The sequence below is a fragment of the Stegodyphus dumicola genome, chromosome X2, assembly GCF_044657685.1.
Source record: "Stegodyphus dumicola isolate Sdum_Otavi_A_Nest chromosome X2, ASM4465768v1".
In the NCBI taxonomy this organism is placed as follows: Eukaryota; Metazoa; Arthropoda; class Arachnida; order Araneae; family Eresidae; genus Stegodyphus; species Stegodyphus dumicola.
In genome coordinates, this window is record NC_140781.1 from 138,310,325 (window position 1) to 138,327,882 (window position 17,558).

Consider the following 17,558-nt stretch of genomic DNA (forward strand, 5'->3'; position numbering starts at 1 on the left):
GACTTTTTCTTTAATGACATGCCAATTGTTTTCCATATTTCAATTCTACGACTCAAATTATGCCTAAATACTATATTTTGTAAAATTTGGTGCGAAATTTACGGAGAAATTAAAAAATTTATCTTGGGGTATTTTTTTTTTCTGTTTGTGCCGAGAATAATTCACTTGGCGAACTTCTTAATTTACAGCAACCCATTTTCTTTTCATTTTATTTCATTCCATACGAGCGGAAAAAAGGTCATGTTCATTATTTTCAAATAATTTTAAAAAGGTGCATAAAACCATATTGGGCGTTATTATTACTTATAACGAATATGCCGAATTTCAAAACACGCCAATAAATAAATTCACGTATATCTTAGGAAATTTTGAATAAAAAACTCTAATGTTTTGCAGGTGTGGCTAAAAATACATCTACTTTAAGACGATGTTAAAAATTTTATAGGTGTTACAAAATTATACAAAAATGTTTTTAAAAAATGTATAAAAAATATTTAAAAATACAAATTTTAAAAATAAATCATAAAAATCTGCTAATTATATTTGGATTAAGCCTAAATTTCGAATTCTTGAAGAAGGAATCAAGTAAGCGTAATAAAAAAGAGGTATTAATAAGTACATATCAAGTTCAATTAACGTTGAGGAGCTAAAATTTTGAGAGCTAATGTTTTAAAAATTACTCGCACGATTTTTGCAAAACTTAGCAGTTTGACATGATGTGAGTCTGGAATCGAAATATGGAAAAAATTTGGTATGTCATTACAGAAAACGTCCGACTTGCGTCAGAATACCTATATTAAAACAATGCTATATATAAATGTAATCCATATCCTAAGTCGCGCTTTCGAGACATGAAAAACGGAAGATGAATTTCGTCAATTGGCCCAGCAGAACAGGAGATACAGAACTGCCCCCCTTTTTTATTCGCAGTGTACATATATCTTACCATGGCCATATTTGCATATAAGTGTATATGTACATATATATATATGCACAAAAGGCCTAAAAAGGTGTATATCCCAGAACTGGTTCAATGTTAACACAGAGCTGCGCATAAACTTTCTAATCATTGAATCATACTGCACATATAATGGCAATAAAACAACATCATGCTTTCTGCAAGAAATAACAATAAATGTAATTTATGTTTAATGAAGAATTTTTATTTGCAGCTTACGTTTCAAGCTAGGTTTCGCAACTGTCTTAAATTTACCTTTAGACCGTAATAACCTGTGGAATGAAACATAGATAGTTTGCGTATATGAAATTTTCTTCCTTTGTATGAAGCCAAAGATTTTTATCCCGGCGAAATGCCCACACATCACACGAAAATGTTCTTCGAACTCGTAAAAGTTTAAGAACTGTTATTGTCGAGTATATATGACTACTTCTTTCTCTAAACAATTAGTTAAGTATGCAGCAAACTCCTGAAATGCCAAGATATGCTAAATTTAGAAAACACATCTCACTCAAGTGATATATCAGAATAGAGCATGCAGTGAAATGATTTAATAACTATTCAATACTTTATTATTCGATTTAATTTTCTTTCCTTAATTTTTTATAGTCACTAGAGGAATTAAGGTTCTTTTATTCGCATCTTCTTTGATAACATTCTGCATATGTTCGTATGTATATGTGTGTGTGCACGTACATAATGTCAGGGTAAAAACATAAAGTTATCTTATTTATTCAGTAAATACATCGAACTGCACAAAATGTCAATGTTTCTAATTTCTGAGACAGCCTCGTGTCCTATTCATGACAGTAGGAGGTTCAGAACGACTAAAACCACCGAATATATCGAAAACGCCTCACGTTGAGCAAAGAAATGCTGTCATGGGTGTCCTTTCAGCTTGTCTTCGGGAATGTCCAAACGATGACAGTTCGGATCTTATACGGTTCAGAATGGAATGTACGCTGGCTACTTTTACCGGATTTGGTCAGACATGTGATTAGTTGGTTGGCTGGTGAACTGGTTGAAGGCTATTGATTCTAGATTATAAGCTTTGCTCTCTTTCTGTGGGAGGGCGGAGTTATTGCGGAGCTTATTTTGCTGACTCAAATGGGACTTTTATATTTCTTTCCTAAATGTGAGTTTTCTCGATTTTTTAAGGAAGTACCCCATTTAAAGAATATTTATTAATAAAAACTGAAACTTCATTAGAATTTATAATTTGCGGTTATATCTTCGATTGAGTTATTTAATTATGGCAAAGCACGCTACAACTATATGCCTAAGGAAAGGAACATTTCTAACAAAACTGCCTCATGCTCTCGGCGCAAATAGGGGAAATCATACAATTTAATTAATTTTCAAATCTATTTTGGTCCTTATGTATTTACACAACTAGCTTGGCAAAATTTGGCGATTTGTTTCAGATGAAAAAGTAAAAGTTGCTAAAGCAAGATGACGAAAAAACATTAACATTAAAAAGAAAACGTTTATATGTTTTGTGAAATCCTTCTTAAGTTCATCTTAAGCTGTTCTTCTCTCCATGTACACAGCGATTTGTTTTCCATAAAAAAAAATCAAATATTTACATAAACTCACTATCGCGCACCGTCTATCCACCAAACGATTTTCATCATTATTTCCTTTAGCACTTTTGCCGCAAAATTCTGTATTCCTGTAGAAAATTTACCACAGCTTCTTCATTACTAGTAAATTCCAGAAGCGCATATTAAAAATCGCGGTTAAGGTAAAAAATATCACAATTTGCTTACATAAACTATTAGAACTTGGAATACAACAAAAAGAACTCGTACAAAAATGGCGACGTTGCTTTGCTGAAGGAATGTTATGAGAATGATTACCAGCATTTGGCACATTCTAAGAATTTGGCCAGTTCAACTAAAGTGGTTGTGATAATAAATAAGTATCTTCTATTTCAATTTGTTTTCATCTCGTATTTTTGATCGAAATTTATTACTAACTTGGCATATTTTTTATTTCTAAATCATTTCTGGATTTAAATTTAAATCTTTTGGGAAATTAGTAATAACATATTTTACTGCAATTTTTATCAAATTATTCTATAGGAATCGATAGAGTTTTCTTTGGAATTTACGCCAAACTATGGCAGAATTTTTGTCTGATTTTGAACTCTACATTCGTTTTCGAATACATGCGTAATAGACAGGCATATTTAAAGTCTTTTAAAACTACTAATGTTTCATTAATTTTCTTAACATTTAGGATTTTTGCTCTGATGTTTAATTGATTATCGCAAAGCATACGGGGGCTATGAACTTAAAGAGAGGAGCGTTTGTGGAAGACATTGCGACGAAAACTCGTTCTTATTTACTTTACATATGGAGAAAACCACAAAACCATATACGCAGTTAACCCATTTGTCGGTATTCGAAACTGGATCGAACTACCAGTGTACAATGCGTTTAACAAGAGCCGACTTGCATTAAAGGTCGGTTAGATTATTTTAATATAGCAAAGCACACAAGCTGCCTAAAGTGTGGGATGCCTTTTTGGGTGACTTTGTAAGAAAAACTGGCTTGTCTTAGCATTGCATATGAGGAAAATTACGAACACCAAACATGCAGCAAGCTCTTTCGCCTGGATTCAAACCGGGGTAGAACTACCAGTTTTCAGTATTCTTAACTCTCATCTACTGATGGGGTACTTGCATAAATATGGCGTCACCTTTATGATGGGTTGTAGAACCGCGACTGTGTTATCGGTGTTTAGCTTCATGCTCAATGTTGTTTATACTTGCTATTTTTTTCCCTCTTTGCTGCAACTTAAATGCCCCACCATCCCACTTTTTTCCTCTCTTTGCTGTACCACCGTACAACATTGCAAAAGTGAACAGCTTAGCCATATAGCAGCAATTACGTGATAAACTTTAACAGTTCCTAGAAATATATTCTTGGCAAGGACAGGCAATTAAAACCGTCAACGTAACATAACTAGCTAATACGTACATTTTCCATGTAGACAAGCGACGTCCTTAGCAAAGTAAAATGAAAAGTCAGCAACGAAATTTCACTTAAATAGTATGCCTTTAGTATTGATTAAACGATTAATGTAAAAAAAGGTAATTAAACTGATATGTCAATAATTGCTTCTAGCTGCTTATAGATCAGCAGAATAATAGCATATCTGGAGCTCTTTTTAATAAAGAAAAAAGTTATTGTTGTTGTAATAAATTTATTTCATAAAGGTGAAGCGAGGAAAGCAATAAAAAAAGGCCATACTGTTATTTCATACTAAAAGTCAAAACGTATTTGTTCTTTCATAGCGATGTAGTTTGGTTGCTACTTTTTCAACGCGCAACTGGCCATATAAAAAGAGGTTCTTTTTAAACTTTTTCTATTTGATTAAAATAAACGAAGTAAGCAGGTGTGATTTTTTAAGAAAAAGAGGCTCGTATATGAACGTATTGGAAAATTTTCTCTCTTACTTAAGCCAACCAAAAAAAGGGCTCCTTTAAGTTTTTCTTTGGATGGAAGGGAAAAAAAACTTCTTCGTAATTCAGCTTTTATGTAAAAATTTTACGGCTAAGCATCTTAAATCCTTCTACCTGAAACTTTTTTTAAATATTTTTAAGAATATTTTATTTGCCTTTTCTTTAATAACGATAAATTTCCGTCGGTTGTTTTCATTCAAGTGAATACCCCCTTCATCTTAACCCCCCGAAAGGAAGTCATTCAACGACTGCAAACAGTTTTTGCTGTTTTTAATCCGAATACTTTTGCTAAAAGTTTCTATTTCATATTTGCAACCGGCGATTTAAGTACTTTTTTTTAAATTTTTAAACACAGATTTTCCTGTGTATCTCAAATTATTGCAGAATTTGTGAATTTTTCTAATGTCCTTTATATATATGTATATATACATTGTTCCCCTTTCTTATTCCCCCTTTATCATGACTTTACTAATGGTAGGCTTTCGCAAAAGATTCACTTTTCGTTTTCGTTAAAAGGTAGAATATGCTGAAGTTCGTAAATAAGAAATATAAAAGAAATAAATGACTCTTAGTGCCTCCGCAACGAGAAAAATTTAATCCCTTTATTTAAGATAACAAGCGAAAATAAAATGTATCTAAATCACAATTATTTGAAAAGCAACTTTTCAACATCACCTCATATTGAGGTTTTTCAAAAATGCTCAAGATCCTTGAAAATGCAAATCTTAAGGAAAGAAATATAACCCATATCTTCCCTCAACGAAATACTAACTATGTTTCTATATTCTCGAAATAATACGTCACTTACTCTTTCATTGTCATTAAAATATACAATGTGTGGATAGTAAAATATATTTCTTTCGCTTAAGCAAAAATATTGAATTTTCGGTGCCAACAATTTTGGTATTACTTAAAATACAGCTTAGTTTGAGTAATATGTTATCTTAATTTTTATATAAAAATTTCCTGAATGTATAAACAACACATCAAAAAATGTATGAGTGTGTTTAAGAATGCATTCTCTTTTCTTTCGAATAAAATAGAAAATTGTGCAAATATCGAAAACTGTGATGAAAGTAATAATAATTAATCATTATTGCATAAAACGATAATTAATGATTATGTATTACAATTTTTTTATCAAAATACATCTGCACGGTGGTTTGTTAACTAAAAATCGCGTTTAAGGATAAAAACTTGCTTTGCTCACTTATTCGCCGGTTAGTTGTCGGAATACATATAACCGCCGAGCACTGAATTTCTGTATGTTCTCGAATCCCGGTGAACAGGCGGGCTGCGTGTTTTTGTGATAACATGAATACAAGCTAGCTTCCATCAGAAATTCCAGCACAGCAGTGGCCGAGCAGATAAAATCACTGAACACTGGTAGTTCGATCTGGTTAACGGGTTCCCTAGATGGGAACTTTCGTGGTTTTCGCCATGTGTAACATGAATACGAGATTAGAAATCTGAGATAAAGTCTTCCACAAAGGTAACATTTACTTCAGGTAGTTAGCCTTAGTCAGCTTAACCATTATAAAATTGTGCTATCTAACCCATAAGGTATAAGTGTTATATGCAAAACTGGATCTCATGCATATGTAAAAAATGTAGTAATGTGTAGAAATTCAGATTAATTAAAGCTAACTAGCTCCTGGAAGCATAATATAGAAATAATGTATGAGATAGCTACATTCATAAAACCTACGTAATCACCTCAATAAAATATTATTTACTTAAATAAAATGTGCGGCTACGTTACGACGCATTTGTGACTTCAATAACATAAGCGCCTCCCAACCGGTATGATGGTTAGCAGCGCTGAGCGCTGATTTTGTGTCGAAGGGCCCGGAGAGGGCATGGATGTTTGTAAATGTATAGTGTTGGTGAGGCATGGTGGTACTTTAAATATGCAGCGAGCCAAAAGTCCTCTCGTGTGGTTTGGTGGAAGGGGAGAGGGGTCGGAGACCCTCGGACAAAATTAGTCCAAACTCTCCATCAAAATTAGGGGCGAAACTGAGTAAAATCGCACTGCCACCTGAATGGTGCTCAAGGCTGTTGCCAATGGCAGGCGTATTCTAGCGCTCCTTCCCACGAGGTATTTGGTGGGCTTGGCTGAGTAAGTCAGACAAATGAGCATAAGCAACAACAACAACAACATAAAATACGTGAAATATATTCAAGACTTTATTTTTCTAAAGCAAATTTCATTTCCATACTTTGAAAATATCTTAAAAGGTGATGATGAACTTATATTAAAACATTTCAGTATTTAAATATATGCGTTTTATGATGATGAAATATAAATTTGTAGGATACAGAGGGCAGTATTTAGTCTATAAGGATGATTTACGGTTGCCTTACTAGCGACACTACTTATTGTAGAAGAGTTTAGAAAACAAATTTTAAAGCGCCCATGGAAAAGAATATGTATTTTGAAATCATTAGTTATCTCTACTGAAACTGCATTTCAGCATTCAAAAAAGGATAACTAAGATTTGATGAAGAAACGTCCAAGTTGTGTTTTGATTTTGTTTACCAACGTTTTATACAATTGCAGACAATATGCTCAGCATACTCTACTGCAATTTATGAATATATCAATAAGCTTACAAAAAAACATTAATATAGAATTTCGAGTTAATGAAAGATAGTATATAGCGTTTAAAAACAGCCTTAGAATAAACGTATTACTATTAGAAGAAATAAAATTACCAGTAGTCCTTTAACTATTTATCTGTGCCCATTTACAAAAATAAAGCATTCACAATAAATTAAAAATTATAATGATATTATTTATTTGCTGTATTATTATAGTTTCGATTTGGAAAATGTTGAAGTAACTTAACTTTTGCAAGATTGCAATAATTAAAGTCTGTTTAAACGTTAGTGAACACTTTTGTATTGTGATGAATACTTTCACTTTTGTATTGTGATGAATATTTACACTTTTGTATTGTGATGACTATTAACACTTTTGTATTGTGATGACTATTTACACTTTTGTATTGTGATGAATAAGCATACGAACGTATTCGTAGAGTTATGAATACTGCATATGTGTCTTTTAATATATAGCTTATGTACCTTATGCTTGTTTTACAGTGGACTGCTTGGATTCAACGTGCTCAGGACATGGAGCATGCGTGAAAGGTCAATGTCTATGCAAAATTGGATGGCGGGGTATTAATTGCAGTGAAGCTGATGGCAGACTCAGTCGATGTTTTCCAGACTGTTCTTCGCACGGTGTTTTTGATCTGGATACAGAACAATGTATCTGTTTTGATCACTGGACAGGAGCTGACTGCTCTAAAGGTAAGTAATAGCAACATATAACTGTAAGATTTTTTTTTCATAAGCCAGGTAAATACTTTGAAATTATTTGTAAAAAATTAGTAAATTGTATCTGCCCTTTAAACATTCATAGCAACTATCGATCACCAGTTATTTTGCCTTACGATATGAGGTACTTAATCTCACTCACTCAAAACGAGAGTCTGAGTACGTCAAGTCATCAAAATATGGCAAAGTTCACTCTATATATGCTAAATTACGTCACCAAACTACGGACAGTTACCAACATAAAGCATTCAAGTCCCATTAAGAATAAATCATAATAAGTTGGATGCTTAGTGAGCGACAACCTGTATTAGTACCAATAAAATCACGGAACAGCCATCGTGCAGCTTAAGATAGTTTAAACTACTGAAAACTTAGATTCCATAAATTCATCTTGATAAAAGAAAATAGTAGGATTAATGTGCGAGAAATTTGAAAAAATAAAGGGTTTATAGCCTGGCAGGGTTCTGCCTCGGAATAATATAACCCAAGATTTTAAACAGCTTAAATGCTCTCCGTTCAAAATGTGTGTGTGTGTGTGATTATGGCAAAGCCTCGGGGGCTATCTGCCTAAGGGGAGGGATGCCTTCGTGGAGGACTTTGTAAGGGAACTGGCTCGTATACACGTTACACATGGGGAAAACCACGAAAACGCCCATGCAGCCAGCCCGTTCGCGGGATTCGAACCTCGGACCGAACTACCAGTGTTCAGCGACTTTAACGCTCGGCCGCTGGTGGGCCCGTTCAAAATGCTTAAAATACGTTTGCACTACAACAGGAATTGTGCTGCCCCGCATGTTATTTCATATATGTCTTCTGTAAAGAATACGTTTACGTCTTCTAACAACCAAATTCAATTATTGCAATTTTTCTGCATGTGACATGACCTTTCAGCGACATTTTGTAACAAAGGAACACATCTACTGCATTCAGCAATAAATTTTAAATATTAAAATTTGAAACTTCCAAGAAAATATGTGTTTAAAGTCAGTAACATTTAGTGTAATAAATATAGAAACAGGTTAATTACAAGCTTTATATGCCAAGAGACTATATTATAAGTAAGGTAATGGTATAAGTGTTATAAAAATGATTTCTGAACAGTTTAGGGCTCAAAATATTATTTTAAATTGCTCTTAATCGTCAAAAGAAATTAGTTTCTAACAACATTCTTTGCAGCTTCCCACAATCACTAAAACAATTGCCCTGATGAAAACATTGTATCGAACATAATATAGCAGATATTTATTGAAAGAAAATTCTGATTCTTATTCAAAACTCCAAGAAAACACGTTTAAGCAGTAGTGAAGAGAGCTATTAAGGAATAAAAGAATGAAAAATTGATCAGCGTTTTAAAGGCATCGACTTCACAATTACAGAAAGAGATTTTTGTAATCAGATTCCCTACTACATAAACAAGTGAAACACATTTTACACTTATAAGGGTAACGACATTAACTAAAGCACGGATTAACAAACTTTTTCCTGCACCTACCTCTTTTAAAAGAATTCGTTTTTTTTCATTGCCCCCTTTATATTTTCTCAAGACTATACAGAATATCACAAAATCATAACGCAAATAATTGCGCATAAATAACATAAACATAACTATTAGATTAGCAATATGAACAAAATGGTTTATTAGATTTACGTTTAATTATTATTATTATTATTTTCTGGTTTTCTTATTACTTTAAATTTTACAAATATAAACAAGTTTCAGAAACAGAAATCACAGATTTTAATTGAACAAAATTTCAATTTTAATTAATGTGATGGACGCTCTTGATGCATTGATGCAAAGCTTTTAACATTTGGTATAAAACTCTTTTATTTAGTTTTTTAAATCACCTCGTTCCAAATTATTCAACCTGTTTCTTGTTTTCCATTCTAGTTTTGCTTTCTTCTTATTTTTTATTGTTTTTCATTGAGTTCTTGCGTTTTACTCTTTTTATACTGCACTCTATGAAAATTTCACATATTAAAGAAATTAAGTAACTTAAATGTATTTTCCCTTATATTTATTTTGTATGATTTTTTCCCCTTTACTATATGAAACACATTTACATCAATAAGCAATTAATTACCAATTTTATTAATTAAATTTTTCTAATCAACAAGATATGCTGATCAATTGCTGGTGCATATTTAACTGTCGACTCCTAATCGGCTCCCTCATCATCATTAACCTTCTTTACAATTTCATCGACCGCCAGAGGGGTTCATACCGATCTCGCTGGAAACTCTTAATCTAAGGCAATGTCAGGCACTTGTAAACAGTATTTTCGCTGCTAAATATTTAATTCTCCAACACATAGCATCATCACTTAGCATTTCATTGCTTAACACAAGAAATAGGATCCTTGATTGCGAAGTCTGGTATACCCTAGGGATTACTATATGCCATTTTTATTCCCTTCGTGGGTAGTTCGCCCGTCTACTACCCATGTTGTCAACAATTTCTTCAAGAGTAAAATATCGATTCAAGAGTAAAGATACTGATTGGCTTCCCAGACCTCGTCATTTGCACTCGGTGCAGTAGAAAATCGTATGCCGTTCAAGCCCTCCCCAATCTACCATGAGCTCAAATCTACCCCCACTGATGAATGGAATTGATTGCTTTCGGAGATGATCGACGATCTTCTTTATCAGCGTGACTTGCCATTATCAATGCATTTTGGTCGTAAAAGGATGTCAAGTTTCCTATTAGCAAGTTGAATGCATGAACTGAAATATAACATTTGAGATTGTCCGCTTTTATTGTCCTCAGAGTACATTTTTAGCATGTTTATTAGACAGACGTGATTTTCTATAACTGCTCAGAAAGTTTCTTAAAATTTTGGTGATTACTGAATTTTAGCTTTTCATAAAAAGAAGGCAGATTTTGATTTCTAAAATAAGTTAATCTATAACGTAAAAAAATTGTTTTTTTAATAGCAGTTATTTGTAACATGAAATTTATGTGCTAAATATAAAGCTAACGTTTCATAAACAATCATTTTAAAGTGAATATCTAAGAGTAAATATACAATTATTTTAAGCTGCAATTAATCATGTTTCTAATCATATTTCCTCTAAATATCGCCTTCTTGTCACTATTTCGATGCATTTTAAAAAATCATGCAAATCCATACACTTTCTGTCAGATTTAAAGACGTGCATACATACTTTCTTTGACTAATTTGGCAAAGAATTTATAAAGAAGCGAAACATAAATGTACCGTTTCTGCTTAACCCTTTATCTGTCAAGTTATTTTGATGATTTGGGTACACAAATTGTCAAATTTTTTTATTGGAAAAACCAAATGTAGCCGAAATAAACATCTCCCGATATATATTCGGGTATGACAATACGATGCACTCAAAAAAAAAAAAAAATACCCCGAAAAATACTCGGGCGTGACATTTTCGAACACCAGTGCTGTGCCCGAGATAATCTCGGGCATGACATTAAAAGGTTAATAAAGATAAAGAATGTGTAAGATCAAATTCTACATTTATGAGCTTTTCTTTGAGTTTCAGTTTCAATTTAGTTGTTTATATTTTCTATCCTAAAATATAATTGGTTTATTAGTGCATCCCAGTAAATTATCGCGGAAAATCATTCTCAAGTGCATCGTTTCAAAAGGAATTAATTACGAATTTACAAACAGCAAAAGTGAAAGAAATATCTTTTATTCGATAGTAATAAAAAATTGCAAACAAAAACTTTTCGCCAACAAATTGAAACAAAGAGGAACCATAACTTCACTGTTCTAAATGCAGTATCAAAGGTTTAGTCTTTGCATTCTTCTCACGCCTCTCTGCTAAAGTGTTGTTCGCCGTTTGTCTTTTATTGCTAATTACAATTCTCTGAATATATGAAAACAATATAATAATTATGGAATGCCGACGTGAGTTTTGCACCTGTTTAGTTCTGTATGTTTTATGCAAAAATGAAGACATGTTATGTTGGCCATTTCTGAATCATTCGCATAGCATCGAGGTTTCGTTGTTATCATTTATGACAAATACAAAATTTTCATTGCATATACACAGTATTGAAAAAGGGTAAATATGTTTTAGAGACAAGAAGATGCTGTTTAATGTGTTCAAAATAGTTCTAAAACTACAGTACTGCTACAGAGATTAACTATTTTTCTTATGCCTTGAAAACCAGAACAGTAAAAGTTCTGTCGCTCTCTGTTATCACTCTATCAGGCATATTTATGTTCAACAACGTAATAAAAACATAATTATATTATTATTAGGCAGTTTTATGACTAGAATAAAAATTATATTAAGCAACAAAGTGTTTGGAGCATGTTTGCTTCGTTATAGAATATAATTTAAAAGCATGTGTAAGAGCTAAAATAATTTGGGACACTTCTTTTGCTTTTTTTTTACCTTCTGGAAATGATTTGATTTTAATTAAATTTTTCATTTACTTTCCTTCAAACTTTTAAGAAAAAACAAAGTTTGAATACTCAATTAGAATAAGCTTGCATCAGGATGCAAACTTGTTCATATGCATGAAAAAGTTCAGCAGATGATTAAGCAAAGATTAATATCTCAGGACTTTGTAAATCTTTATAACAAAATGCTTATTAAAGCACAAATGTTTTCTTCTTGTATCTAAAATTGCTCTAAATCTCCACTTTTGCAAACTTCGACATTTGTCTTTTTATTAGCATAATTTCTAGAGATTTCTTAATTTTCATCTAAGAATTTAAATGTGAAGAGAGATTTTATCCATAACGCATAATTTTCTGAAAAACTAAGTAACTGTTTGAAGTGTTTGAATGAATTATTCATTCGGTGTTTTTATCTGGTTTAAAGGATTATTTTCCTGCTAGCTGATTCACTGAATGATGATGAATTTTTAATTTAAAGATGAAAGGTTTAGAAGACAATTTCATCCTTATTATTGGGCTTTGTAACATGCATAATAAAATGAACTTTCTATTCTAAAGCAATATTCTGTTATGCCTAAGGACAACACATAGACCTCATCGATAAAAGAAAATCGACGGCTTTAACGAGAAATGGTATAAATTTTATTGTTGTTACAATTGAAATGAAATAGAGTAAACTCATATATCTGAAAATTTAACGTTTTAAGTTTCGTTTCGTGTGAACATATTTAAAACGCTAAATGATATTTCTTTTTTTAAGTTATCTTATATTCTCTAAATATCAAAAACAGATGTTGTTCGGAACTCAATGTTTATCGAAAAATGGAAAAATAAAATTTTTCTTATTGGCGACCTTGCTCGATATTTAAATGACACGCTTACTGCTAGAAAATAAAAATCGTCTAAACACGAGTCTGATCTTTTCTAGCTTGCAAAAGTATTTTAGTTGTCAAAAAGTATATATTATTTATTACACACCTCTTGTACATGTTAATGCTAATTATCATTTTTTTAAGTATAAAAATGTAATAAAAGGAAACAATACATACCTAACATGAGCATGTTTCACGTATATAAACTACAGTACAAAATGTAATATGTAATAATATATAACATGCAGCATACAATGCATAGTGCATAGTACTACACATGCCATGTATCAATTACTTAGCTTCCTATGGTTATAAAATTCCAGTCTCAACTGACTTCCTTATCAAATAAATTTAAAATGGTGTAAAATTATAAAACTTCCCTGATTTTCAAGCTAAACTTTCTGAGCAGGCATGCATTGCAGGCAGAAAACCAGCTTAAGGTTTCTTATATTTTTATCTCTAACTTAATGATAAAATTCCTATATTTTAATAAGTTAATAAATATGAAAATGAAACGCTTTTAGGGAGTAACTTTAAAGTAAGTTCACTGTTTTTTATTGTAAGCATTATTTTGAATGTAGTACAGTTACATGTGTTAATATCACGTCTTGCTTCCTTTATATAATTAAATTAAAACTCTACATACTTTGCGAAACAAATATTGAATATCGTGACTCATTAAAAAGAAGTCAATCAGACTATGATTTTAAATCAAAGGAATCAGTGATCATCCCATCCTTATCTTAGATTTCTTTTAGATTTCTTTCGTTAGAACACTTATTCTTCCCTCATGATTCAGGCATCAGCGCACTAGAAGTCAGCTAACGTCGGCTCTTATTTATGCCTAACTTTCGATCTCAAGTGCCTTTATCCTCAGCTTATCTCGACTTTATATTTATTTAATGCTAGACTTTCTTGCATTATATACGTGGATTTCTAAGACTTTCAGCATAGATGTTTTCTAGGAAACCTTTCTTATATCTTTAGCTAAACGTTTATTTTGAATTTTCGTCTATCTTTAGCTAAAAGATTTTTAGCAAATATCCATATTTAAGCTGCACTCTTCATTTGTAATGCAACCATATGCGTGTTTTCCATCCATTACAAAATCCATTTTCTTCGAGAGTATTTAGGCTGCAAAAATGGATTTTTAAATATACCTAAAAAGCTTATATGTTGCTTGTATTACTTCTTATAAAAGTTAACCTTCTCTTGCAATGTTTCAAAATAAGCTTTCAGTTCTTCCTTTATGCCATCGAAAAAAATCTAAAAATAATCCAGAGTTATCGCTTATCTGTGTTCTGTTGTCAGAAAATACTCATTCGTGGACAACATTAGGTTTAATTTAAGATTTTTCAAAATATTAAAATATTTGAAGTCTTGAGTATTTCTTCGTAAACATTCTTGTGTATGTCTTTATAATTATAACGATTTTATGCTAAATTATTCTTAAACTTTGAATTTTAATTACGAGCTTAGAGCCTGTCATTCTACGAAACAAAATATACTTGTTTATAAGTAAAGGAATAATTTTCATCCAAACTAGAAATGGTCCCTTTAGAGTCATTTTTAAAAGTTTTATTTGTCTGTCGTCCACGTCAGGTTAAGTATGTTACTTTTGAGCTGTTTCAGTGTCTAGTGTTATTAGGCTTTTCTCGGAGCAAGACACGTGAAAAAAATTTGTAGTACCCTCACAGGAATTCAAGCTCCATATATTCCGATTTCTGGCCGGACCGTGCTCTCCAGTTACACCACGAAGGAACACGAGGAATACTATGCGAATCTAATGAGTTTAGCAAACTATCTCAAGGCTCTGCTAGCTTTATGCTCAAAATTAGAAAGAATTTATGCTATATTGCATTAAGTTTTAGTTAAATCATAATTTAAGATATAAATTTACTACACAAAATTGTTTACTGTAAAATGTTGATACTTTTTAGCTTCAGAATCGTACGGTATCTAAATTAAAGTGGATTTTTAAGCAAAAATTGATGGATTAAAAAATTAAATTTTCTTTAATCATAGATCTTAATATCTCTGCGATTGACTACAACTTTGAACAGAGACAGAGAGAGAAACATTAACCAGCAATTGAAATAGTAAACAGCATTATTATCCCTCAGATCCCTGAGTACCTCTTCACCAGTTTCGATGGTAAGAATGTTTTCCGCAATAGCTGGCTCTAGCCGTTTTAAAGGCGTTGGCTACTGCTAAGACCGGAAGCGGTAGTCCCTTTATTATGGAGGCACCGAATACGTGGGCTACCGTGGCGTCCTTTGAAAGGACGGACAAACTGCATTCATGCCTTCTACGGATTCGAATCCGAGCCCTGCGGTACGGCAGTCAAAGTTACTAACCATTTTCCCATTTGGGTGGCTCCTTGGTAAGAGTAATAGCACATTAATAGCTACATTATGTCAACCATTGTTAGACATTCAGCACACTTTAATTATAAATCGCTACTTAACTCTTCTCCAACTGATTTCTTTTTACCATTTTCTATCCCTTTGGTAATTTAGTTTTTTTGAAAACATTATTAATGCATTGTTCGGAAGAAGATTTTCATTTGTTTTCAATAACTCAGAGTATTTTAATAGTAATACTAACGTATGATAGGGAATGTCGGCGAAATGGAAAAATGGAAACCGATTACCGGGTGTGGCAATTCGGAGCATGATTTTACTGTAATTCCTTTGTCTTGTGCTACTATAAAGTACATGATATTATCATAAATTCTAGATGATTTTTTCAAACAATTGGGATGAGAGTATTGTTGTTGCTTAATTCATTATGGCAAAGCACACTAGAACTATCTGCAAATAGAAAGGATGTCTCCGTGGAGGACTTTCTGGTTGAAGCCAGATCGCATACATGATATGGCGTTATCCGAGAACAATATCTTTCACTTTGTTCTAATTGTCTCATAAGCCTTTTCTCAGAAATGCTGGAAGTTCCCCAATTCCATGGTAATTCATACAGAGTCCCTTTTAGCACATAAGCACCGAAGCTTTTCCAAAAACCAACAAGTTTTTGTTTATCACTGACTGGCATACTGCAACAGTATAGCACGGTTATGTATTTCATTGACGTTTCGGCGCCCTTCACCGAATACTTTATGTTTATAATTGAGAGAGCCATCTAATGTAGCTCGAGTCAATTTTATCTGCATTGCATATTTCATCAGATCCAAATTTATTCTGAAGTTTAATGAATTTAACGGATTTCCATTGTCTTGGTTTAAAATATCGACCTTTTTTTTTTCTTCATTTTTATTTCATACCTGATTTTTTTTCATGATATCTACCTATCTGCGACTTTAAAATTTGTGTGAACCATCCTTTCAGTTAACTCTTCTGATCGTCCAGTTACATATACAACAGACTTTCTCCATTGTAACTGCAAAAGATTGAGAGCCGTTTCCGCAGTTGGTTTCTTCCCTTCTTTTCTTTTTATATTATTCCTCAGACTTATTATCCCACTCTCCATAATGTTGCTTTATTTCATTGAAATCATAGCTACTAGATACCTCTAAATGTTTCCAGTTGAGGTAAATTATGTTAAGCATTTATAGAGCAAATACTTTTATCGTTTAATTAAAGATCAACCTTTCCTAAGAGTACTAAATATACACATGCGAAATTAGAAATTATTCACTATTAAGCGACATAACGCAATGCACAACAAGAATCTAATTCAAACTCACGCCTTTCCATGTCATTAGAAAATAACTTAGGCTTTGGAAAGTGGAGTAGCTACTCAAGCCTGCCCTTTAAAATATCATTTCGATTATTAAAATTTTTTCCAATAACTATCCCAGTGAAACGGAAGTTTTTCTGCAATAGGTAAAGTGATTAGGTGGCTGTATAATAGTTTTAATTCCTTTTCTTTACAGTTTGCCTCAAACAGAAGGTAATCTCAATTAACACATGGTTCGAATTTTACATACATACATATTCCTAAAGCATTCTAGATCTTTAAGCCTGAACTCTCCTGAATTTTTAAATAATTGATAGAGGAATTTGTCCATAGTAGTAATTTTCTCAAACATGTAATTAGATCGTCATCAAATCATAATCTCTTATTTTCTGCTTCTTCAAAACGGACTATATGATTAGAGAAGTAATTGAGCTAATTCGTTTAAATATTATATTTGCTTTATAATTTTAAAAAAAGTTCAGCTCACACACATTTTCAAACTTCTTTTTCTTTTTGTGGATAAAAATTTCCAACCATTTACGCTCGTTTAGTCTCGTATTAAAACTTTGCACCCGCACACCTTTTTCTTATGAAAACAGAAAAAACAGTGCCCACGAGCTCGCTAATAAAACTTCGAATATATATATATATAGATAGATATGAAGAAAAAGAAATCGCATTTTGCTCCTTTAGTCTTTTTTTTAAGCACTTTCCTAAATGAACTGGAAAAAACCAATAGCTTTGGAAGCGGTTGTTGCAGCGCGGTTGAATTCAACGTAAAGCGTTTTTTTCCCTTTTTTTGTGATGGTTTTCTTTTGCGTTTCTCTCTT

General features: G+C 32.3%; 1 protein-coding gene across 6 annotated transcripts in view; it reads left to right on the forward strand.

Moving 5' to 3' along the window:
• The window catches only part of LOC118192698 (teneurin-a-like), a 1,025,489-nt gene that overhangs the window by 802,335 nt on the left and 205,596 nt on the right, over nt 1–17,558 (forward strand). For all 6 annotated transcript variants that reach the window (XM_085809689.1, XM_085809693.1, XM_085809690.1 and 3 more), the window contains one exon: nt 7,533–7,742. In XM_085809689.1, coding sequence (XP_085665815.1) covers nt 7,533–7,742 — 210 coding nt within the window. The remainder of the gene's footprint in view (nt 1–7,532; nt 7,743–17,558) is intronic.